Genomic DNA, 23,796 nt, shown 5'->3' on the forward strand with positions numbered 1-23,796 from the left:
GCTTTCCCCCCCACCACCCCTCACGCTCGCTTTCCCCCCCACCACCCCTCACGCTCGCTTTCCCCACCACCCTCACGCTCGCTTTCCCCCCCACCACCCCTCTCGCACTCTTTCCCCCCACCCTCACGCTCGCTTTCCCCCCACCACCACTCTCGCACTCTTTCCTCCCACCCCTCGCACTCTTTCCCCCCCACCACCCCTCACGCACTCTTTCCTCCCACCCCTCGCACTCTTTCCCCCCCACCACCCCTCACGCACTCTTTCCCCCCCACCACCCCTCACGCACTCTTTCCTCCCACCCCTCGCACTCTTTCCTCCCCACCACCCTCACGCTCGCTTTCCCCCCCACCACCCCTCACACACGCTTTCCCCACCACCCTCACGCACTCTTTCCTCCCACCCCTCGCACTCTTTCCCCCCCACCACCCCTCACGCACTCTTTCCCCACCACCCTCACGCTCGCTTTCCCCCCCACCACCCCTCACGCACTCTTTCCCCACCACCCTCACGCTCGCTTTCCCCCCCACCACCCCTCACACACGCTTTCCCCCCCCACCACCCCTCTCGCACGCTTTCGCCCACCACCCCTCACGCACTCCCCCCCCACCCCTCATGCGCACTTTCCCCCCACCCCTCATGCACACTTTCCCCCCACCCCTCATGCACACTTTCCCCCCACGCACTCTTTCCCACCCCACACGCACTTACCTCCCCCAATCTCCCCCACCCCCTCTCTCTTTCTCATTCCGACACCCTTCGTCCACACACCCCTCCCCCCTTGCCCTAGGGAAGATGTCCTCGTGGTTAGTAGGTGGCGGTGCTGTGCTCCCTTGGGCTTGTGAACAGGACATTGGCCTTGGCGTTGACAAAGTAGATGAGGACGAGTGACACCAAGAGGACCCCGAGCCCTGTCAGCAGCGTGATGATCTGAGGAGAGCGGGAGAAAGAGAGAGACCATCACACATGAAGCTGAACGCGAAGCCGATCCTTGACAACATATAACCTGTGCAATATAACCTCATTGAATGCTTGACAACAAGCCGCACTGTACAGTATAACCTGATTGAAGCCTTGACAACAGGGTGCACTGGGCAGTCTAATCCGAATGAAGCCTTGACAACAGGCCGCACTGCGGGGTCTAACCAGATTCTAGCCTTGACAACAGGCTGCACTGCCGGCTTCAACTTGGTTGAAGCCTTGACAACAGGCCACACTGCTGGATCTAATCTGATTGAAGCCTTCACAGCAGGCTGCACTGTTAGAACATAGAACATTACAGCGCAGTACAGGCCCTTCGGCCCTCGATGTTGCGCCGACCTGTGAAACCAATCTAAAGCCCATCTACACTATTCCCTTATTGTCCAGATGTCTATCCAATGACCATTTGAATGCCCTTAGTGTTGGCGAGTCCACTACTGTTGCAGGCAGGGCATTCCACGCCCTTACTACTCTCTGAGTAAAGAACCTACCTCTGACATGTGTCTTATATCTATCTCCCCTCAATTTAAAGCTATGTCCCCTCATGCTAGACATCACCATCCGAGGAAAAAGGCTCTCACTGTCCACCCTATCCAATCCTCTGATCATCTTGTATGCTTCAATTAAGTCACCTCTTAACCTTCTTCTCTCTAACGAAAACAGCCTCAAGTCCCTCAGCCTTTCCTCATAAGATCTTCCCTCCATACCAGGCAACATTCTGGTAAATCTCCTCTGCACCCTTTCCAATGCTTCCACATCCTTCCTATAATGAGGTGACCAGAATTGCATGCAATACTCCAAATGCGGCCGCACCAGAGTGTTGTATAGCTGCAACATGACCTCATGGCTCCTAAACTCAATCCCTCCACCCATAAAAGCTAACACACCGTACGCCTTCTTAACAACCCTCTCAACCTGGGTGGCAACTTTCAGGGATCTATGTACATGGACACCGAGATCGCTCTGCTCATCCACACTGCCAAGAATCTTACCATTAGCCCAGTACTCAGTCTTCCTGTTATTCCTTCCAAAATGAATCACCTCATACTTTTCTGCATTAAACTCCATTTGCCACCTCTCAGCCCAGCGCTGCAGCTTATCTATGTCCCTCTGTAACTTGTAACATCCTTCCGCACTGTCCACAGCTCCACCGACTTTAGTGTCATCTGCAAATTTACTCACCCATCCTTCTACGCCCTCCTCCAGGTCATTTATAAAAATGACAAACAGCAGTGGCCCCAAAACAGATCCTTGTGGTACACCACTAGTAACTGGACTCCAGTCTGAACATTTCCCATCAACCACCACCCTTTGTCTTCTTCCAGCTAGCCAATTTCTGATCCAAACTGCTAAATCACCCTGAATCCCATGCTTCCGTATTTTCTGTAGTAGCCTACTGTGGGGAACCTTACCAAACGCTTTACTGAAATCCATATACACCACATCAACTGCTTTACCCTCATCCACCTGTTTGGTCACCTTCTCAAAGAACTCAATAAGGTTTGTGAGGCACGACCTACCCTTCACAAAACCGTGTTGACTATCTCTAATCAAATTATTCCTTTCCAGATGATTATACATCCTATCTCTTATAAATCTTTCCAAGATTTTTCCCACAACAGAAGTAAGGCTCACTGGTCTATAGTTACCTGGGTTGTCTCTACTCCCCTTCTTGAACAAGGGGACAACATTTGCTATCCTCCAGTCTTCTGGCACTATTCCTGTAGACAAAGATGACTTAAAGATCAAGGCCAAAGGCTCAGCAATCTCCTCCCAAGCTTCCCAGAGAATCCTAGGATAAATCCCATCTGGCCCAGGTGACTTATCTATTTTCACACTTTCCAGAATTGCTAACACCTCCTCCTTATGAACCTCAAGCCCTTCTAGTCTAGTAGCCTGAATCTCAGTATTCTCCTCGACAACATTGTCTTTTTCCTGTGTGAATACTGACGAAAAATATTCATTTAGCACCTCTCCTATCTCCTCGGGCTCCAAGCACAACTTCCCACTACTGCCCTTGACTGGCCCTACTCTTAACCTAGTCATTCTTTTATTCCTGACATATCTATAGAAAGCTTTAGGGTTATCCTCGATCCTACCTGCCAAAGACTTCTCATGTCCCCTCCTGGCTCTTCTTAGCTCTCTCTTTAGGTCCTTCCTAGCTAACTTGTAACTCTCGAGCGCCCTAACTGAACCTTCATGCCTCATCTTTACATAAGCCTCCTTCTTCCTCTTGACAAGCGTTTCGACTGCTTTAGTAAACCACGGTTCCCTTGCTCGACCACTTCCTCCCTGCCTGACAGGTACATACTTATCAAGGACACGCAGTCGCTGTTCCTTGAACAAGCTCCACATTTCCATTGTGCCCATCCCCTGCAGTTTTCCTCTCCATCCGATGTATCCTAAGTCTTGCCTCATCGCATCATAATTGCCTTTCCCCCAGATATAACTCTTGCCCTGCGGTACATATCCCTTTCCATCACTAAAGTAAACGTAATTGAATTGTGGTCACTATCACCAAAGTGCTCACCTACCTCCAAATCTAACACCCGTTGGTGGGTAACTCAGTCGCAATCATGACACGCCGCACAACAAGGTCTGACCTGATGGAAGCCTTGACAACAGGCTGCACAACGGGGTCTAACCCGAATTAAGTTTTGACAACAGGCCGCAATGCTGGCATTTAACTCGATGGTTGAAACCATGACACAAGGCCACGACTGCGGGGCCTTGACTCTAGGCTGCACTGCATGGGCATCGCACCAGAGCAAAGACTCCCCCCAAGCCAACCCACCTCCAGCTTCCTGCTGGCCACCAGGAAGATGCGGGCGCTGAACCCTTTCCACCGGCTCTCGGTCCAGGTCGAGTACTCGGTCGAGGCCCAGTCCTTGAGCTCGAAGGCTGGTGACACAGCCTTAGACAGCCAAACGGAGCTCCGCAGACAGTAGGCCTTAGGCTCAGTGGCGTTTTCAAGCTCCCAGCCCTGGATCCACAGAAACTCGTAGAGCTGCAGAAAGAGGAAGAGTGAAAGTGAGCATGAGGCAGAAAGAGCAACAGAAGAGCAAAGTGTTGAATGTGGAGACTCACGTCCCGATCCTGCTCTGGACGCTTGTCTGCGTTGCGGCATTCCTCCTCGGTCAGGTTAGTGGCTGTTCCTGTCACATTAGCCAGAATGTGCTGCACAAAAACTGTTGGTTTGTTCACCTTGTGTAAACTGGCTGAGACATAGAACATCATGTCCATCTTACCTGTGGCGGGGAGAGAGAGAGAGAGACAGGAGTGAGAGAGCGAGGGGGATGGGAGCGAACGAGAAGGGCGTGTAGCGAACGAGAGGGGGATATAGGGGATGAGAGAGGGAGGGAGAGGGGGATCAAACTTACCCATAATGTGCTGTGCATCAGTGCTTAGGATGGAGCGGCTCCAGGAGTTATTCTGCTCCACAAGGAATGTGTAAAGCATTCGGGATACCTGAATGAGACAGTGCAGGGTGACTCAGATACACATGGAACAGTGCAAGAATTCAGCCCCCTCCCACATTGCCGGCACCCTTGCACTTGTGCAGGAGGCATTAAATTGAGGCTTCATCCGAGTATGCAGGGGAATATAGAAGTTCCCTCAGTCTGATGCGGGATCTCCACAGCTTCCTGCAGCATTCACCGAACTTCATTACACACAGTCAAAGAATGCAGAAGGAGGCCATTCGGCCCATCGAGTCTGCACCAACCCACTTAAGCCCTCACTTCCTCCCAAACCCTGTAACCCAATAACCCCTCCTAACCTTTCTTTGGACACAAAGGGCAATTTAGCATGCCCAATCCACCTAACCTCCACGTCTTTGGACTGTGGGAGGAAACCGGAGCACCCGGAGCAAACCCACGCAGACACAAGGAGAATGTGCAGACTCCACACAGACTGTGACCCAGCCGGGAATCGAGCCTGGGACCCTGGCGCTGTGAAGCCACAGCGCTAATCACTTGTGCTACCGTGCTGCCCTCTTACCTGCATCATGATCAGTGCAGTTTTTGGAATGTCTGTAGATGAGGAAATGTCAGTATATTCCAGCAGACTACGTGGAGATTTCTGCCCCCCAACCCCCCTTTCAGCCTCTCGCAGTTCTTGGCATACAAGGTAGAAAATGCAAGCGGTTTCTATCCTCACCATTTGAGGATTTGCGGTGATATTCTCCAGATCGTCGGTGCCACCAGCTTCGTGGTACAAAACCCTGGCCATCACCGTCCCCACGTCTGTGAGACTCTACGGAGATCAGAGAGATTAGTGCAAGATTGAAATGTGAGTGAATAAGAAGGACACAGGATGGGGTTAATATATATATACATAGATAGATATATATATAGGGGGGTCTCCGGGAGTGTGTTAATATTTACAGGGGGTCTCCGGGAGAGTGTTAATATTCACAGGGGGTCTCCGGGAGAGTGTTAATATTTACAGGGGCTCTCCGGGAGAGTGTTAATATTTACAGGGGGTCCCTGGGAGTGTGTACCTATTTAGAGGGGGTCTCTGGGAGTGTGTTACTATTTACAGGGGGTGTCTGGGAGTGTGTTACTATTTACAGGGGGTCTCTGGGAGGGTGTTAATATTTACAGGGGGTCTCCGGGAGAGTGTTACTATTTACAGGGGGTCTCTGGGAATGTGTTACTATTTACAGGGGGTCTCTGTGAGTGTGCTAATATTTATAGGGGGTCTCTGGGAGACTGTTAATATTTACAGAGGGTCTCCGGGAGTATGTTAATATTTACAGGGGGTCTCTGGGAGTGTGTTACTATTTACAGGGGGTCTCCAGGAGTGTGTTAATATTTACAGGGGGTCCCAAGGAGTGGGTTACTATTTACAGGGAGTCCCTGGCAGTGTGTTAATATTTACAGGATATCCAGGAGAGAGTGTTAATATTTACAGGGGGTCTCCTGGAGTGTGTTACTATTTACAGGGGGTCTCTGGGAGTGCGTTACTATTTACAGGGGGTCTCCGGGAGAGTGTTACTATTTACAGGGGGTCTCTGGGAGTGTGTTACTATTGACAGGGGGTCTCTGGGAGGATGTTAATATTGACAGGGGGTCTCCGGGAGTGTTAATATTTACAGGGGGTCCCAGGGAGAGTGTTAATATTTACAGGATGTCCCGGAGAGAGTGTTAATATTTACAGGATGTCCCGGAGAGAGTGTTAATATTTACAGGATGTCCGGAGTGTGTGTGAATATTTACAGGGGGTCTCTGGGAGTGTGTTAATATTTACAGGGGGTCTCCGGGAGTGTGTTAATATTTACAGGGGGTCTCCGGGAGTGTGTTAATATTTACAGGGGGTCTCCGGGAGAGTGTTACTATTTACAGGATGTCTCAGGGAGTGTGTTAATATTTACAGGATGTCCCGGAGAGAGTGTTAATATTTACAGGATGTCCCGGTATCATGTGAGTACCTTTAAGAAATGGATGTTTAAGCAATGTACCTTTAAGAAAACAGTGATGTCAGAGAGTGGGTGGAGCCGAGCACAGTTCAGCCATTTTGAAGATTCAGTTTGAAAAAGAGCTTGGGTGTGTGTCTGTGTTTGCAGTGAGCTGGATCTGCTGTGATCTCTGCCATGAAAGACTATCTCTGGATCATTTGGGTGATTTAAACTCATAATAGTAAAGCCTTTAACCTGATGTGTTTCTGTTTAAAGGTGTTAAGTCTCATGGATGTTACCATGGGGCAGCACGGTAGCACTGTGGATAGCACAATTGCTTCACAGCTCCAGGGTCCCAGGTTCGATTCCGGCTTGGGTCACTGTCTGTGCGGAGTCTGCACATCCTCCCCGTATGTGCGTGGGTTACCTCCGGGTGCTCCGGTTTCCTCCCACAGTCCAAAGATGTGCAGGTTAGGTGGATTGGCCATGATAAATTGCCGTTAGTGTCCAAAATTGCCCTTAGTGTTGGGTGGGGTTACTGGGTTATGGGGACAGGTTGGAGATGTTGACCTTGGGTAGGGTGCTCTTTCCAAGAGACACGATGGGCTGAATGGCCTCCTCCTGCACTGTAAATTCTATGATAATCTATGATGTTGAAAGGAATAACTGAAGGATTATTTAGTGTTGTAATATTTTCAAGGTTATCTTTGAAGTAAGGGGTGTTAAGAGATCCAATGTTTATTTAAGAGGTTAAGTTGAGTTCATGGAATAAACATTGTTTTGTGTTCAAAGCCACGTGTCCATAATTTCAACACCACAACTGGGGAACAAGCAGTGTGCTTCAAAAGCAACAATCCATTAAAAGGGGAGATTGGTTGAAGTCCATGATACATTTTGGGGTTCTGAAGACACCTCACCCATAACAATTGTGGGCTTGAAGGGGATAAAAGTCTATCTATTGGATTGGCTTTTGTGAACTTAAAAGACAGTGAAGGTTTATTGCTTTTCTGGTGTGGTATTTTAGTTTAAGTGGGGAGAGTGCTGTGAACAATGGTTCTTTCGGAGGCTCCGATGTTTTTGGGGTTGAACGCGGTAACACGTGATACTTTACGGACAGAGAGTAAAGACAGACAAAAGCATTGCAGCTAACACTGCCCGGCATAATACGAAAAGATGAGGTACTTAACGCGGTATCTGCGCATTTACGTTTGCCTGTGATACATTCTGACTCATTAGATATGGCAAAGCTCCAGTTGCAGATTAAGCAATTTGAACATGAAAAAGAATTAAAGCAACTTCAACATGAAAAAGAATTAAAGCGGCTTGAATATGCAATGAAAGAAAAAGAAAGAGATAGAGATAGAGAGGAAAAAGAAAAGGAGAGAGAAGAAAGAAGCAAAGAAAGAGATAGAGAGGAAAGGGAAAAAGAGAGAGTTTGAACTTCGGAAAATGGCTCTGAAACATGAAAAGCAGTTAAAATTGGCAGACGCAAAGAGACACGGACAGTTGGAGGAGATGGATGAGGATAATGAGACAGAGCGTCACAGTCCAAGACGTGGTGGGGATCTATTTAAATATGTCCAAGCATTGCCAAGGTTTGACGAGAAGGAGGTAGAAGCCTTTTTCATTTCATTTGAGAAGGTAGCTAAACAAATGCAATGGCCACAGGACGTGTGGGTATTACTGATTCAAACAAGGCTGGTAGGTAGGGCTAGTGAAGTGTTTGCATCACTACTACAGGAGGTATCTGGAACGTATGAGGAGGTGAAGAAATCCATCTTGAGTGCAGATGAGCTAGTGCCTGAAGCTTACAAAAGGTTTAGAAATTTAAGGAAATAATTTGGTCAAACATACATGGAGTTTGAAAGGCTCAAACAGAATAGTTTTGATAGGTGGATAAGGGCTTTGAAAATAGACCAAACGTATGAAGCTCTCAGAGAAATTATACTTTTGGAGGAGTTTAAAAATTCAGTTCCTGATGTAGTGAGAACTCATGTGGAAGAACAGAGGGTTAAAACTGTGAGATAAGCAGCAGAAATGGTAGATGATCATGAATTAGTTCATAAATCAAAGATTGGTTTCCGACATCAGTTTCCGCCGGTGAGGGATAGAAATTGGGGACATGAGAAATACTCAAGTGGTAAAGATAAAGGTGATCTGATGGGAGACAATAAAGAGAGTGTACCTCAGATTAAAAAAGAAATCCAGGAGGGTGGAAAAGAGATGAAAAGTTTCAAATGTTTTCACTGTAATAAACTAGGCCATGTAAAGTCAGTGTTGGTGGTTGAAGAAAAGCACTGGGAAGGCTGATGTGGTAAAACAGGATAAGACAGTGGGGTTTGTTAAAGTGGTAAAGGAAAGCCCAAGTGAAGCGAAGGAGGTGCAAAAGATTGTACAGCCTGATCAAGAGGTGATTGATAAGAAGGTGCCAGATGTCTTTAAAAAATTTACTTGTGTGGGTAAAGTTTACTCATGTGTAGCAGGAGGAGCAGGTAAAGAAGTCACAATTTTAAGAGATACAGGGGCTAGTCAATCTTTAATGGTAAGAGATGAGGAATTATGTAGTTTGGGAAGAAGGTTGCCAGAAAAGGTGGTGATCTGTGGAATTCAGGGTGAAAGGGGTAGCGTTCCATTACATAAGATAAGGTTGGAAAGTCCAGTGAAGAGTGGTGAAGTGGTCGTAGGAGTAATAGAGAAACTATCTTGTCCAGGAATACAGTTTATCTTGGGGAATGATATAGCTGGATCGCATGTGGGAGTGATGCCTACTGTGGTTGATAAGCCAGTGGAAAATCAGACGACTGAAGGGTTGAAGGACGAATATCCTGGGATTTTTCCGGATTGTGTAGTAACAAGGTCGCAAAGTCACAGGTTAAGACAAGAGGAGAAATCAAAGAGTGAAGATGAAGTTAAAGTGCAATTATCAGAAACGATTTTTGATCAGATGGTTGGAAAAGAACATGTGGAGGACGAGGCGGATATTTTTAGTTCAGGAAAATTGTTACAACAGAAAGATGTAGAAATAAAACAGATATATCAGAAAGCATATACGGAAGCGTATACCAGGGTGTCATTACCGTAAAAGTGATGTCTTGATGAGAAAATGGAGACCTGTACATGTACAGGCGGATGAAAAGTGGGCAGAAGTTCATCAAGTAGTATTGCCGGTAGGGTATAGAAAGGAGGTGTTGCGAGTTGCACATGAGGTACCGGTGGGAGGTCATTTGGGAATAAGGAAAACTCAAGCTAAAATCCAGAAACATTTTTATTGGCCTGGACTACATAAAGATGTTAAATTTTGTCAATCATGTCACACATGTCAAGTGATAGGGAAACCTCAAGCAGTGATAAAACCAGCGCCCTTAATACACATTCCAGCATTTGAGGAACCTTTTACAAGGGTCCTAATCGATTGTGTAGGACCGCTTCCAAAAACAAAAAGTGGGAATCAATATCTTTTGACTATAATGGAGGCCATTCCAGTACGTAATGACAGCTAAAAGGATTGTGGAGGAGTTACTTAAATTCTTTACTGGGTATGGACTACCCACAGAAATTCAATCGGATCAAGGATCAAGTTATGGATAGCTTAGGAATAAAACAATTTAAATCAACTGCGTACCATCCAGAATCACAGGGAGTGTTAGAAAGGTGGCATCAGACATTAAAGACAATGTTGAGGGTGTATTGTCAAGATTATCCAGAGGATTGGGATAAAGGAATCCCATTCGTATTGTTTGCAATTAGGGATGCAACTAATGAGTCTACCAAATTTAGTCCTTTTGAACTAATTTTTGGTCATGAGGTACGAGGACCACTTAAATTGATTAAGGAAAAATTGGTGGGTGAGAAATCGGAAATTACACTATTGGATTACGTGTCAAATTTTAGGGAACGATTAAATAGAGCAGGTGAATTGGCTAGACAACATTTGAAAGTTGCACAAAATGTGATGGAACGGGTAGCGGACAAGAAATCCAAAGTTCGTAGTTTTGCCAGTGGGGATAAAGATTTAGTGTTGTTACCAGTGGTAGGGGAGCCTTTAAAAGCTAGGTTTTGTGGGCCATATCAGATTGAAAGGAAATTAAGTGAGGTGAATTATGTGGTAAAAATAGAAGGAAAACTCACCGAGTGTGTCATGTGAATATGCTTAAAAGGTACTTTGAAAAGGAAGGAGAGAAAAAGGAGGTTTTAATGATTCTAACTCAAAGTGACGAACCAAATCCAGATGACTGTGAATTTGACGTACCTCAAATTAAATTGGAAACTGAGGATGTGCTTAAAAATTGGGATAAATTATTAAGTTACCTTCCAGAGGAAAAACAAACTGACCTGAAAGAGTTATTGATATCACATGGGCAAGTTTGTAGAGATAAATTGGGAAGTACTAAAATGGCTATATATGATGTAGATGTGGGAAATGCTGTTCCTATCAAACAACATCCATATAGACTTAATCCTTTAAAATTAGCACAGGTTAACAAAGAGATTGAGAGTATGCTGAGAATGGCATAATTGAAGTGGGTTGCAGCCAATGGAGCTCACCCATAGTGATGGTACCTAAACCATACGGTACCCAACGGTTGTGTGTGAACTATCGAAAGGTAAATGCAGTTACAAGAACGTACTCTTATCCTATCCCACGTTTGAAGGGTTGCATTGAGAAAGTGGGACAATCTGCTTTTATTTCCAACTTCCAGACATGGAAAGAACATTTAAAACATCGTATGGAGTTCTTCGATCGACTTCAGGCGGCGGGTTTGGTGATGAACCGAGCCGAAAGTGAATTTGGAGAACACAAATCGCTTTCCTTGCGGAGTTTTCGATACCCTCGAGACGAAGGGAAATATGCGATCTCTGAACATGAATGAATTTGATCGAAACTTTGTGCAAAAGATTTGTAGCGTGGTTGCTCCATTGAAGGACTGCCTAAAGAAACGTCAAAAATTTCAATGGACAGCGGACTTTCAACAAGCATTTGACTGCCTGAAAGATGTGGACCAATGTTCCTGTATTGGAGAATTGCAAGGGACTCTGTGGTCAGATTGAACTAAAGTATCTGATTCTAAAGCGAAATGCCGAGGAGTACAAAGAACAAAGACATGTACAGCACAGGAACAGGCCCTTCGGCCCTCCAAGCCCATGCCGACCATGCTGCCCGACTAAACTACGATCTTCTGCACTTCCGGGGTCCGTATCCCTATATTCCCATCCTATTCATGTATTTGTCAAGATGCCCCTTAAATGTCATTATCGTCCCTGCTTCCACCACCTCCTCCGGTAGCGAGTTCCAGGCACCCACTACCCTCTGCGTGAAATATTTGCCTCGTACATCTACTCTAAACCTTGCCCCTCTCACCTTAAACCTATGCCCCCTAGTAATTGACCCCTCTACCCCGGGGAAAAGCCTCTGACTATCCACTCTGTCTATGCCCCTCATAATTTTGTAGACCTCTATCAGGTCGCCCCTCAACCTCCTTCGTTCCAGTGAGAACAAACTGAGTTTATTCAACTGCTCCTCATAGCTAATGCCCTCTATACCAGGCAACATTCTGGTAAATCTCTTCTGCACCCTCTCTAAAGCCTCCACATCCTTCTGGTAGTGTGGCGACCAGAATTGAATACTATACTCCAAGTGTGGCCTAACTAAGGTTCTATACAGCTGCAACATGACTTCCAATTCCTATACTCAATGCCCCGGCCAATGAAGGCAAGCATGCCGTATGCCTTCTTGACTACCTTCTCCACCTGTGTTGCCTCTTTCAGTGACCTGTGGACCTGTACTCCTAGATCTCTTTGACTTTCAATACTCTTGAGGGTTCTACCATTCACTGTGTATTCCCTACCTGCATTAGACCTTCCAAAATGCATTACCTCACATTTGTCCGGATTAAACTCCATCTGCCATCTCTCAGCCCAAGTCTCCAAACAATCTAAATCCTGCTGTATCCTCTGACAGTCCTCATCGCTATCCGCAATTCCACCAAACTTTGTGTCGTCTGCAAACTTACTAATCAGACCAGTTACATTTTCCTCCAAATCATTTATATATACTACAAAGAGCAAAGGTCCCAGCACTAATCCCTGTGGAACACCACTGGTCACAGCCCTCCAATTAGAAAAGCATCCTTCCATTGCTACTCTCTGCCTTCTATGACCTAGCCAGTTCTGTATCCACCTTGCCAGCTCACCCCTGATCCCGTGTGACTTCACCTTTTGTACTAGTCTACCATGAGGGACCTTGTCAAAGGCCTTACTGAAGTCCATATAGACAACATCCACTGCCCTACCTGCATCAATCATCTTAGTGACCTCCTCGAAAAACTCTATCAAGTTAGTGAGACACGACCTCCCCTTCACAAAACCATGCTGCCTCTCACTAATACGTTCATTTGCTTCCAAATGGGAGTAGATCCTGTCTCGAAGAATCCTCTCCAGTAATTTCCCTACCACTGAAGTAAGGCTCACCGGCCTGTAGTTCCCTGGATTATCCTTGCTACCCTTCTTAAACAGAGGAACAACATTGGCTATTCTCCAGTCCTCCGGGACATCCCCTGAAGACAGTGAGGATCCAAAGATTTCTGTCAAGGCCTCAGCAATTTCCTCTCCAGCCTCCTTCAGTATTCTGGGGTAGATCCCATCAGGCCCTGGGGACTTATCTACCTTAATATTTTTTAAGACACCCAACACCTCGTCTTTTTGGATCTCAATGTGACCCAGGCTATCTACACGCCCTTCTCCAGACTCAACATCTACCAATTTCTTCTCTTTGGTGAATACTGATGCAAAGTATTCATTTAGTACCTCGCCCATTTCCTCTGGCTCCACACATAGATTCCCTTGCCTATCCTTCAGTAGGCCAACCCTTTCCCTGGCTACCCTCTTGCTTTTTATGTACGTGTAAAAAGCCTTGGGATTTTCCTTAACCCTATTTGCCAATGACTTTTCGTGACCCCTTCTAGCCCTCCTGACTCCTTGCTTAAGTTCCTTCCTACTTTCCTTATATTCCACGCAGGCTTCGTCATTTCCCAGCCTTTTAGTCCTGACAAATGCCTCCTTTTTCTTTTTGACGAGGCCTACAATATCTCTTGTTTTCCAAGGTTCCCGAAAATTGCCATATTTATCCTTCTTCCTCACAGGAACATGCCGGTCCTGAATTCCTTTCAACTGACACTTGAAAGCCTCCCACATGTCAGATGCTGATTTGCCCTCAAACATCCGCCCCCAATCTATGTTCTTCAGTTCCCGCCTAATATTGTTATAATTAGCCTTCCCCCAATTTAGCACATTCATCCTAGGACCACTCTTATCCTTGTCCACCAGTACTTTAAAACTTACTGAATTGTGGTCACTGTTACCGAAATGCTCCCCTGCTGAAACATCTACCACCTGGCCGGGCTCATTCCCCAATACCAGGTCCAGTACCGCCCCTTCCCTAGTTGGACTGTCTACATATTGTTTTAAGAAGCCCTCCTGGATGCTCCTTACAAACTCCGCCCCGTCTAAGCCCCTGGCACTAAGTGAGTCCCAGTCAATATTGGGGAAGTTGAAGTCTCCCATCACCACAACCCTGTTGTTTTTACTCTTTTCCAAAATCTGTCTACCTATCTGCTCCTCTATCTCCCGCTGGCTGTTGGGAGGCCTGTAGTAAACCCCCAACATTGTGACTGCACCCTTCTTATTCCTGATCTCTAGCCATATAGCCTCACTGCCCTCTGAGGTGTCCTCCCGCAGTACAGCTGTGATATTCTCCCTAACCAGTAGCGCAACACCGCCACCCCTTTTACATCTCCCTCTATCCCGCCTGAAACATCTAAATCCTGGAACGTTTAGCTGCCAATCCTGCCCTTCCCTCAACCAGGTCTCTGTAATGGCAACAACATCATGGTTCCAAGTACTAATCCAAGCTCTGAGTTCATCTGCCTTACCCGTAATACTTCTTGCATTAAAACATATGCACTTCAGGCCACCAGACCCGCTGTGTTCAACAACTTCTCCCTGTCTGCTCTGCCTCAGAGCCCCACTGTCCCTATTCCCTAGTTCTCCCTCAATGCTTTCACCTTCTGACCTATTGCTCCCGTGCCCACCCCCCTGCCATACTAGTTTAAACCCTCCCGTGTGACACTAGCAAACCTCGCGTAGAGTAATGGATGGATTGTGCAGACTTTCTTGTTCAAAGAGACTGTCAATCGAGAAGGATTTCCGTTGGAGGAAGAAGAACAAAGAAAAATGGACTCTATTACTATGCCTGTTTGCGTGTGTTTTTATTTTGTGAAACGAAAAAATATTTTTTACTGTGTGCATTTCTTAGTGGATGAAACCATCTTGAAGTTGCTCTTTTTTGGGGGGGGGGGGGGGAGATGTCATGTGATAGTACCTTTAAGAAATGGATGTTTAAGCAATGTACCTTTAAGAAAAGTGATGTCAGAGAGTGGGTGGAGCTGAGCTCAGTTCAGCCATTTTGAAGTTTCAGGTTGAAAAAGAGCTTGGGTGTGTCTGTGTTTGCAGTAAGCTGGATCTGCTGTGATCTCTGTCATGAAAGACTATCTCTGGATCATTTGGGTGATCTAAACTCATAATAGTAAAGCCTTTAACCTGATGTGTTTCTGTTTAAAGGTGTTAAGTCTCATGGATGTTGCAAGGAATAACTGAAGGATTATTTAGTGTTGTAATATTTTCAGAGTTAGCTTTGAAGTAAGGAGTGTTAAGAGATCCAATGTTTATTTAAAAGGTTAAGTTGAGTTCATGGAATAAACATTGTTTTGGGTTTAAAAACCCATGTGTCCATATTTGTAATATCACACCTGGGGAACAAGCCATGTGCTCGGAAAAGCAACAATAGCATTAAAGGGGGAGGTTGGTTGAACTTCATGATACATTTTGGGGTTCTGAAAACACATCTCCCATAACACCCGGAGTGTGTGTTAATATTTACAGGATGTCCCGGAGAGTGTTAATATTTACAGGATGTCTCGGAGAGTGTTAATATTTACAGGATGTCCCGGAGAGAGTGTTAATATTTACAGGGGGTCTCAGAGAGAGTGTTAATATTTACAGGATGTCCCGGTGAGACTGTTAATATTTACAGGGGGTCTCGGAGAGAGTGTTAATATTTACAGGATGTCCCGGTGAGACTGTTAATATTTACAGGATGTCCCGGAGAGAGTGTTAATATTTACAGGGGGTCTCCAGAGAGTGTTTATATTTACAAGGGGTCTCCGGGAGAGTGTTAATATTTACAGGGAGGGGCTCTGGGAGTGTGTTAATGTGCAAGGGGGTCTCCAGGAGAATTTGTTAGTATTTACAAGGTGTCATCAGGAGAGTGTTAATATCGACCGGCGTGGGTGTCCATGTCAATGTCAGGCATACCCTCGCCGTGTCTGTGATATAGTTTAGTGATTCCTCAGGCGAGAGGCCTTCAGGATATTTCAATCCGATGTTCTCTGCCACATCATAAGCACTCTCGTAGTATCTGCCAATCAGAATACAGCACAAGGTTACAGAAGCAATGGGATTGGTGCCTGAACAATGTTCATCTGAAAAATGCTGACTGTCACACCTGCAGCAGAGCAACACGCCACATGTGTTTATCGAGGTGCATCATCACAATTCACACCTGACACTCTTCACTGTGCGACTGTATTCCTCTGTCAGGGGAAAGATGTTCCTCCCGAAATAGAGCACTGAAAGATTGCCGCACTGTCAGAGGGTCAGTCTGAGGGAGTGCTGCACTGTCAGAGGGTCAGTACTGAGGGAGTGCTGCACTGTCAGGGGGTCAGTACTGAGGGAGTGCTGCACTGTCACAGGGTCAGTACTGAGGGAGTCCTTCACTGTCAGAGGGTCAGTACTGAGGGAGCGCTGCACTGTCAGAGGGTCAGCACTGAGGGAGTGCTGCACTGTCAGAGGGTCAGTACTGAGGGAGCGCTGCACTGTCAGAGAGTCAGTACTGAGGGAGCGCTGCACTGTCAGAGGGTCAGTACGGAGGGAGTGCTGCACTGTCAGACGGTCAGTACTGAGGGAGTGCTGCACTGTCAGAGGGTCAGTACTGAGGGAGCGCTGCACTGTCAGAGAGTCAGTACTGAGGGAGCGCTGCACTGTCAGAGGGTCAGTACGGAGGGAGTGCTGCACTGTCAGACGGTCAGTACTGAGGGAGTGCTGCACTGTCAGAGGGTCAGTACTGAGGGAGCGCTGCACTGTCAGAGGGTCAGTACTGAGGGAGTGCTGCACTGTCAGAGAGTCAGTACTGAGGGAGCGCTGCACTGTCAGAGGGTCAGTACGGAGGGAGTGCTGCACTGTCAGACGGTCAGTACTGAGGGAGTGCTGCACTGTCAGAGGGTCAGTACTGAGGGAGCGCTGCACTGTCAGAGAGTCAGTACTGAGGGAGCGCTGCACTGTCAGAGGGTCAGTACGGAGGGAGTGCTGCACTGTCAGAGGGTCAGTACTGAGGGAGTGCTGCACTGTCAGAGGGTCAGTACTGAGGGAGTGCTGCACTGTCAGAGGGTCAGTACTGAGGGAGCGCTGCACTGTCAGAGGGTCAGTACGGAGGGAGTGCTGCACTGTCAGGGGGTCAGTACTGAGGGAGTGCTGCACTGTCAGACGGTCAGTACTGAGGGAGTGCTGCACTGGCAGAGAGTCAGTACTGAGGGAGCGCTGCACTGTCAGAGGGTCAGTACTGAGGGAATGCTGCACTGTCAGAGGATCAGTACTGAGGGAATGCTGCACTGTCAGACGGTCAGTACTGAGGGAATGCTGCACTGTCACAGGGTCAGTTCTGAGGGAGTGCTGCACTGTCAGAGTCAGTACTGAGGGAGCGCTGCACTGTCAGAGGGTCAGTACTGATGGAGTGCTGCACTGTCAGAGGATCAGTACTGAGGGAATGCTGCACTGTCAGACGGTCAGTACTGAGGGAATGCTGCACTGTCACAGGGTCAGTACTGAGGGAGTGCTGCACTGTCAGAGGGTCAGTACTGAGGGAGCGCTGCACTGTCAGCGGGTCAGTACTGAGGGAGAGCTGCACTGTCAGAGGGTCAGTACTGAGGGAGTGGGGCAGGGTTTGGAGATATTCTCATCCATGTCCCTAGGCCAATATATATTCCTTAAGTAATATCACGAAAAACAAATTATTGATGACATTATCAAAAATGGTGGTTGTGGGTCTTTGCTGTGCACCAATTGGCTGCAGTGTTCCCTCCAATCCAAGTGACTACACCTCACCAAGTACTTCATTGGCTACAAGGCGCTGTGGAAGGTGCTGAGGCGAGGCGAGGTGTGAGAACACGGAGATTTCTTCCTGCTTCTGCGGCTTCTCTGTCCAGTATGCACTGGGGAAGGGCAAGTTCCCCAGCTCGATGGTTGGCAGCTTGAGGGTAGAGGGGGGCTCTCAGCTCTGGTGAAGGCTGGGCACAGAGCCAGGGTAAGAAGGGCACAGACCTGTTGGTGAACGCACCATCGTGATCCGTCAGCACAACCCCAGGTATGGCCCCCGCCCGCAGAAAACTGTGGAACGAGGAAGGCGGGAGCGGCTGACTGTGTCCGGGTTCCCTCGCACTGATGTTGGTTCCCAAGGTGGCGTTGGAGAGAGATTCCAGGAGGCTCTGGACCTGTCCATGAGAGAAGGGGGAGGGAGAGTGAGACACGGTGACTGGAATGTGGCCTGTGGCTCACAGAAAGGTGGAGAGCAATGAGTGGGTCAGCACAGAGGGAGACAGCTGGGATTGGGAGGAGCAGGGAAGTGGGGACCAGAGGAAGAGCAGAGGAAAGAGAGAGACAGTGGGTTAATGTGGGCAGGTTAATTATTGCAAGAGCGAAACAATGGGGGGGGGGGGGGGGGAGGAGAGGGGGAAGGAGGCACAGACTGTGAGTGAGGGGACAGAGACGCAGAGACAGAGTTCATACCTTCTGTTCAATGGTGGAGTTCTGTCGAGAGATCGGGTCCGTGTGAACCCACAAAGACGTGCCTCCTCCAACCTACAATCAAAACAGCGGCATTTTAACCCAACATCGCACACCCTCTCCTTTTAATATCCCACTCAGTCTAATCCCCCTCACTCCCTTTACTATCCCACCCACTCTAATCCCCTTCACTATCCCACCCCCTCTAATCCCCTCAAAATCCTACCCAGTCTAATCCCCTCACTCCCTTCAATATCCCACCCAGTATAATCCCCCTCACTCCCTTCACTATCCCACCCACTCTAATCCCCCTCACTCCCTTCAATATCCCACCCAGTCTAATCCCCCTCACTCCCTTCAAAATCCTACCCAGTCTACTCCCCCTCACTCCCTTCAATATCCCACCCAGTATAATCCCCCTCACTTCCTTCAATATCCTACCCAGTCTAATCCCCCTCACACCCTTTAACATCCCACCCAGTATAATCCCCCTCACTCCCTTCAATATCCCACCCAGTCCAATCCCCCTCACTCCCTTCAATATCTCACCCAGTATAATCCCCCTCCCCTTCCATATACCACCCAGTCTAATCCCCCTCACTCCCTTCAATATCCCACCCAGTATAATCCCCCTCACTATCCCACCCATTCTAATCCCCCTATCTCCCTTCAATATCGCACCCACTCTAATCCTCCTCACTCCCTTCAATATTCCACCCAGTCTAATCCCCCTCTCCCCCTCACACCCTCAATATCCAATGTAATCCTGCTGTCACACACTGCTGGATCTACAAACCTGATTAAGCTCCACAAAAGAGTCAACATTCTCGAGTTGGATTGGGAACTGCCCTCGTTTCATGTCAAACACCATCCTGGAACTGCCAATGTAATCAAAGGTTTCCTGGGAAGAGGAGAGAACAGCTTTGAGCAAAATACCGTATAGAGGGAGATTTACTCTGTATCTAACCCCGTGCTGTACCTGTCCTGGGAGTGTTTGATGGGGACAGTGTAGAGGGAGCTTTACTCTGTATCTTACCCCATGCTGTAACTGTCCTGGGAGTGTTTGATGGGGACAGTGTAGAGGGAGCTTTACTCTGTATCCAACCCCGTGCTGTACCTGTCCTGAGAGTGTTTGATAGGGACAGTATAGAGGGTGCTTTACTCTGTATCCAACCCCGTGCTGTACCTGTCCTGGGAGTGTTTGATGGGGACAGTGTAGAGGGAGCTTTTACTCTGTATCTAACCCCTTGCTGTACCTGTCCTGGGAGTGTTTGATGGGGACGGTGTAGAGGGAGCTTTACTCTGTAAATAACCCCGTGCTGTAGCTGTCCTGTGTGTGTGATGGGGACAGTGTAGAGGGAGCTTTACTCTGTATCTTACCCCGTGCTGTACCTGTGCTGGGAGTGTTTGATGGGGACAGTGGAGAGGGAGATTTACTCTGTATCTTACCCAGTGGTGTACCTGTGCTGTACCTGTGCTGGGAGTGTTTGATGGGGACAGTGTAGAGGGAGATTTACTCTGTATCTTGCCCCGTGTTGTACCTGTCCTGGGAGTGTTTGATGGGGACAGTGCAGAGGGAGCGTTACTCTGTATCTAACCCTGTGCTGTACCTGTCCTGGGAGTGTTTGATGGGGACAGTGTAGAGGGAGCTTTACTCTGTATCTTACCCCGTGCTGTACCTGTGCTGGGAGTGTTTGATGGGGACAGTGTAGAGGGAGATTTACTCTGTATCTTACCCAGTGCTGTACCTGTGTTGTACCTGTCCTGGGAGTGTTTGATGGGGACAGTGCAGAGGGAGCGTTACTCTGTATCTAACCCTGTGCTGTACCTGTCCTGGGAGTGTTTGATGGGGACAGTGTGGAGGGATCTTTACTCGGTCTCTAACCCCGTGCTGTACCTGTCCTGGGAGTGTTTGATAGGGACAGTGTAGAGGGAGGTTTACTCTGTCTCTAACCCCGTGCTTACCCCCTGGAAGAAGACAAACATGACATTTTTCTTCAGTGTTGTGTTGTCCGTTAGCCGTCCAAGCGCTTCAGCTGCGGCGAGCAGTGCGATAAATCCAGAGACTGTGCTGTCTGCTCCAGGCGCTACCCCCCAAAAGAAGGAGCTGGCATCCAGCTGGGGAGACAGAGAGGGATGTGGGGGAAGACAGAGAGCGAACGGGGGGAGAGACGGAGAGGGGAGAAGAAAGGGGGGGGGAGACAGAGAAAGGGGGATGGAGAGGAAAGAGGTATGGGGGGGGAGGCAGAGAGGGAAGGGGGGAGGCAGAGAGGGAAGGGGGGAGGCAGAGAGGGAAGGGGGGAGGCAGAGAGGGAAGGGGGGAGGCAGAGAGGGAAGGGGGGAGGCAGAGAGGGAAGGGGGGAGGCAGAGAGGGAAGGGGGGAGGCAGAGAGGGAAGGGGGGAGGCAGAGAGGGAAGGGGGGAGGCAGAGAGGGAAGGGGGGAGGCAGAGAGGGAAGGGGGGAGGCAGAGAGGGAAGGGGGGAGGCAGAGAGGGAAGGGGGGAGGCAGAGAGGGAAGGGGGGAGGCAGAGAGGGAAGGGGGGAGGCAGAGAGGGAAGGGGGGAGGCAGAGAGGGAAGGGGGGAGGCAGAGAGGGAAGGGGGGAGGCAGAGAGGGAAGGGGGGAGGCAGAGAGGGAAGGGGGGAGGCAGAGAGGGAAGGGGGGAGGCAGAGAGGGAAGGGGGGAGGCAGAGAGGGAAGGGGGGAGGCAGAGAGGGAAGGGGGGAGGCAGAGAGGGAAGGGGGGAGGCAGAGAGGGAAGGGGGCACGGGCACGGGGGCACGGGCACGGGGGCACGGGCACGGGGGCACGGGCAAGGGGGCACGGGCAAGGGGGCACGGGCACGGGGGCACGGGCAAGGGGGCACGGGCAAGGGGGCACGGGCACGGGGGCACGGGCAAGGGGGCACGGGCAAGGGGGCACGGGCAAGGGGGCACGGGCAAGGGGGCACGGGCAAGGGGGCACGGGCAAGGGGGCACGGGCAAGGGGGCACGGGCAAGGGGGCACGGGCAAGGGGGCACGGGCAAGGGGGCACGGGCAAGGGGGCACGGGCAAGGGGGCACGGGCAAGGGGGCACGGGCAAGGGGGCACGGGCAAGGGGGCACGGGCAAGGGGGCACGGGCAAGGGGGCACGGGCAAGGGGGCACGGGCAAGGGGGCACGGGCAAGGGGGCACGGGCAAGGGGGCACGGGCAAGGGGGCACGGGCAAGGGGGCACGGGCAAGGGGGCACGGGCAAGGGGGCACGGGCAAGGGGGCACGGGCAAGGGGGCACGGGCAAGGGGGCACGGGCAAGGGGGCACGGGCAAGGGGGCACGGGCAAGGGGGCACGGGCAAGGGGGCACGGGCAAGGGGGCACGGGCAAGGGGGCACGGGCAAGGGGGCACGGGCAAGGGGGCACGGGCAAGGGGGCACGGGCAAGGGGGCACGGGCAAGGGGGCACGGGCAAGGGGGCACGGGCAAGGGGGCACGGGCAAGGGGGCACGGGCAAGGGGGCACGGGCAAGGGGGCACGGGCAAGGGGGCACGGGCAAGGGGGCACGGGCAAGGGGGCACGGGCAAGGGGGCACGGGCAAGGGGGCACGGGCAAGGGGGCACGGGCAAGGGGGCACGGGCAAGGGGGCACGGGCAAGGGGGCACGGGCAAGGGGGCACGGGCAAGGGGGCACGGGCAAGGGGGCACGGGCAAGGGGGCACGGGCAAGGGGGCACGGGCAAGGGGGCACGGGCAAGGGGGCACGGGCAAGGGGGCACGGGCAAGGGGGCACGGGCAAGGGGGCACGGGCAAGGGGGCACGGGCAAGGGGGCACGGGCAAGGGGGCACGGGCAAGGGGGCACGGGCAAGGGGGCACGGGCAAGGGGGCACGGGCAAGGGGGCACGGGCAAGGGGGCACGGGCAAGGGGGCACGGGCAAGGGGGCACGGGCAAGGGGGCACGGGCAAGGGGGCACGGGCAAGGGGGCACGGGCAAGGGGGCACGGGCAAGGGGGCACGGGCAAGGGGGCACGGGCAAGGGGGCACGGGCAAGGGGGCACGGGCAAGGGGGCACGGGCAAGGGGGCACGGGCAAGGGGGCACGGGCAAGGGGGCACGGGCAAGGGGGCACGGGCAAGGGGGCACGGGCAAGGGGGCACGGGCAAGGGGGCACGGGCAAGGGGGCACGGGCAAGGGGGCACGGGCAAGGGGGCACGGGCAAGGGGGCACGGGCAAGGGGGCACGGGCAAGGGGGCACGGGCAAGGGGGCACGGGCAAGGGGGCACGGGCAAGGGGGCACGGGCAAGGGGGCACGGGCAAGGGGGCACGGGCAAGGGGGCACGGGCAAGGGGGCACGGGCAAGGGGGCACGGGCAAGGGGGCACGGGCAAGGGGGCACGGGCAAGGGGGCACGGGCAAGGGGGCACGGGCAAGGGGGCACGGGCAAGGGGGCACGGGCAAGGGGGCACGGGCAAGGGGGCACGGGCAAGGGGGCACGGGCAAGGGGGCACGGGCAAGGGGGCACGGGCAAGGGGGCACGGGCAAGGGGGCACGGGCAAGGGGGCACGGGCAAGGGGGCACGGGCAAGGGGGCACGGGCAAGGGGGCACGGGCAAGGGGCACGGGCAAGGGGGCACGGGCAAGGGGGCACGGGCAAGGGGGCACGGGCAAGGGGGCACGGGCAAGGGGGCACGGGCAAGGGGGCACGGGCAAGGGGGCACGGGCAAGGGGGCACGGGCAAGGGGGCACGGGCAAGGGGGCACGGGCAAGGGGGCACGGGCAAGGGGGCACGGGCAAGGGGGCACGGGCAAGGGGGCACGGGCAAGGGGGCACGGGCAAGGGGGCACGGGCAAGGGGGCACGGGCAAGGGGGCACGGGCAAGGGGCACGGGCAAGGGGGCACGGGCAAGGGGGCACGGGCAAGGGGGCACGGGCAAGGGGGCACGGGCAAGGGGGCACGGGCAAGGGGGCACGGGCAAGGGGGCACGGGCAAGGGGGCACGGGCAAGGGGGCACGGGCAAGGGGGCACGGGCAAGGGGGCACGGGCAAGGGGGCACGGGCAAGGGGGCACGGGCAAGGGGGCACGGGCAAGGGGGCACGGGCAAGGGGCACGGGCAAGGGGCACGGGCAAGGGGGCACGGGCAAGGGGGCACGGGCAAGGGGGCACGGGCAAGGGGGCACGGGCAAGGGGGGCACGGGGGGCACGGGGGCACGGAGGGGCACGGGGGCACGGGCGGCACGGGGGCACGGGCGGCACGGGGGCACGGGCGCACGGGGGCACGGGGGCACGGGGGCACGGGGGGCACGGGGGCACGGGGGCACGGGGGCACGGGGGCACGGGGGCACGGGGGGCACGGGGGGGCACGGGCAAGGGGGCACGGGCAAGGGGGCACGGGCAAGGGGGCACGGGCAAGGGGGCACGGGCAAGGGGGCACGGGCAAGGGGGCACGGGCAAGGGGGCACGGGCAAGGGGGCACGGGCCAAGGGGGCACGGGCAAGGGGGCACGGGCAAGGGGGCACGGGCAAGGGGGCACGGGCAAGGGGGCACGGGCAAGGGGGCACGGGCAAG

The 23,796-nt window shown here is 52.0% G+C and overlaps 1 protein-coding gene across 1 annotated transcript; it reads right to left on the minus strand.

Annotated features, from left to right (window-relative positions):
* Positions 1-718: 718 nt before the first annotated feature.
* ncstn (nicastrin) lies at positions 719-20,388 on the minus strand. Its single transcript, XM_072498332.1, has 10 exons — positions 20,234-20,388; positions 19,065-19,169; positions 18,272-18,343; positions 17,807-17,976; positions 15,746-15,848; positions 5,137-5,232; positions 4,359-4,446; positions 4,066-4,226; positions 3,773-3,985; positions 719-927 (listed from the first exon to the last, which is right to left on the minus strand). Exons 1-10 carry the CDS (start codon positions 20,252-20,254, stop codon positions 805-807), a joined length of 1,152 nt encoding a protein of 383 aa, XP_072354433.1. The 5' UTR covers positions 20,255-20,388; the 3' UTR covers positions 719-804.
* Positions 20,389-23,796: the final 3,408 nt, after the last annotated feature.

This window comes from Scyliorhinus torazame, chromosome 4, assembly GCF_047496885.1.
Source record: "Scyliorhinus torazame isolate Kashiwa2021f chromosome 4, sScyTor2.1, whole genome shotgun sequence".
NCBI classification, from domain to species: Eukaryota; Metazoa; Chordata; class Chondrichthyes; order Carcharhiniformes; family Scyliorhinidae; genus Scyliorhinus; species Scyliorhinus torazame.

Excerpts from the sequence above, each read along its gene's own strand:
- ncstn (XM_072498332.1), bottom strand. The coding sequence starts at position 20,254 with ATGTTTGTCTTCTTCCAGGGG. Across the intron at positions 15,849-17,806 it reads GATGGTGCGTTCACCAACAG|ATACTACGAGAGTGCTTATG; the intron begins GTCTGTGCCCTT and ends TCTGATTGGCAG. Across the intron at positions 5,233-15,745 it reads ATATCACAGACACGGCGAGG|AGTCTCACAGACGTGGGGAC; the intron begins GTATGCCTGACA and ends TGATCTCCGTAG.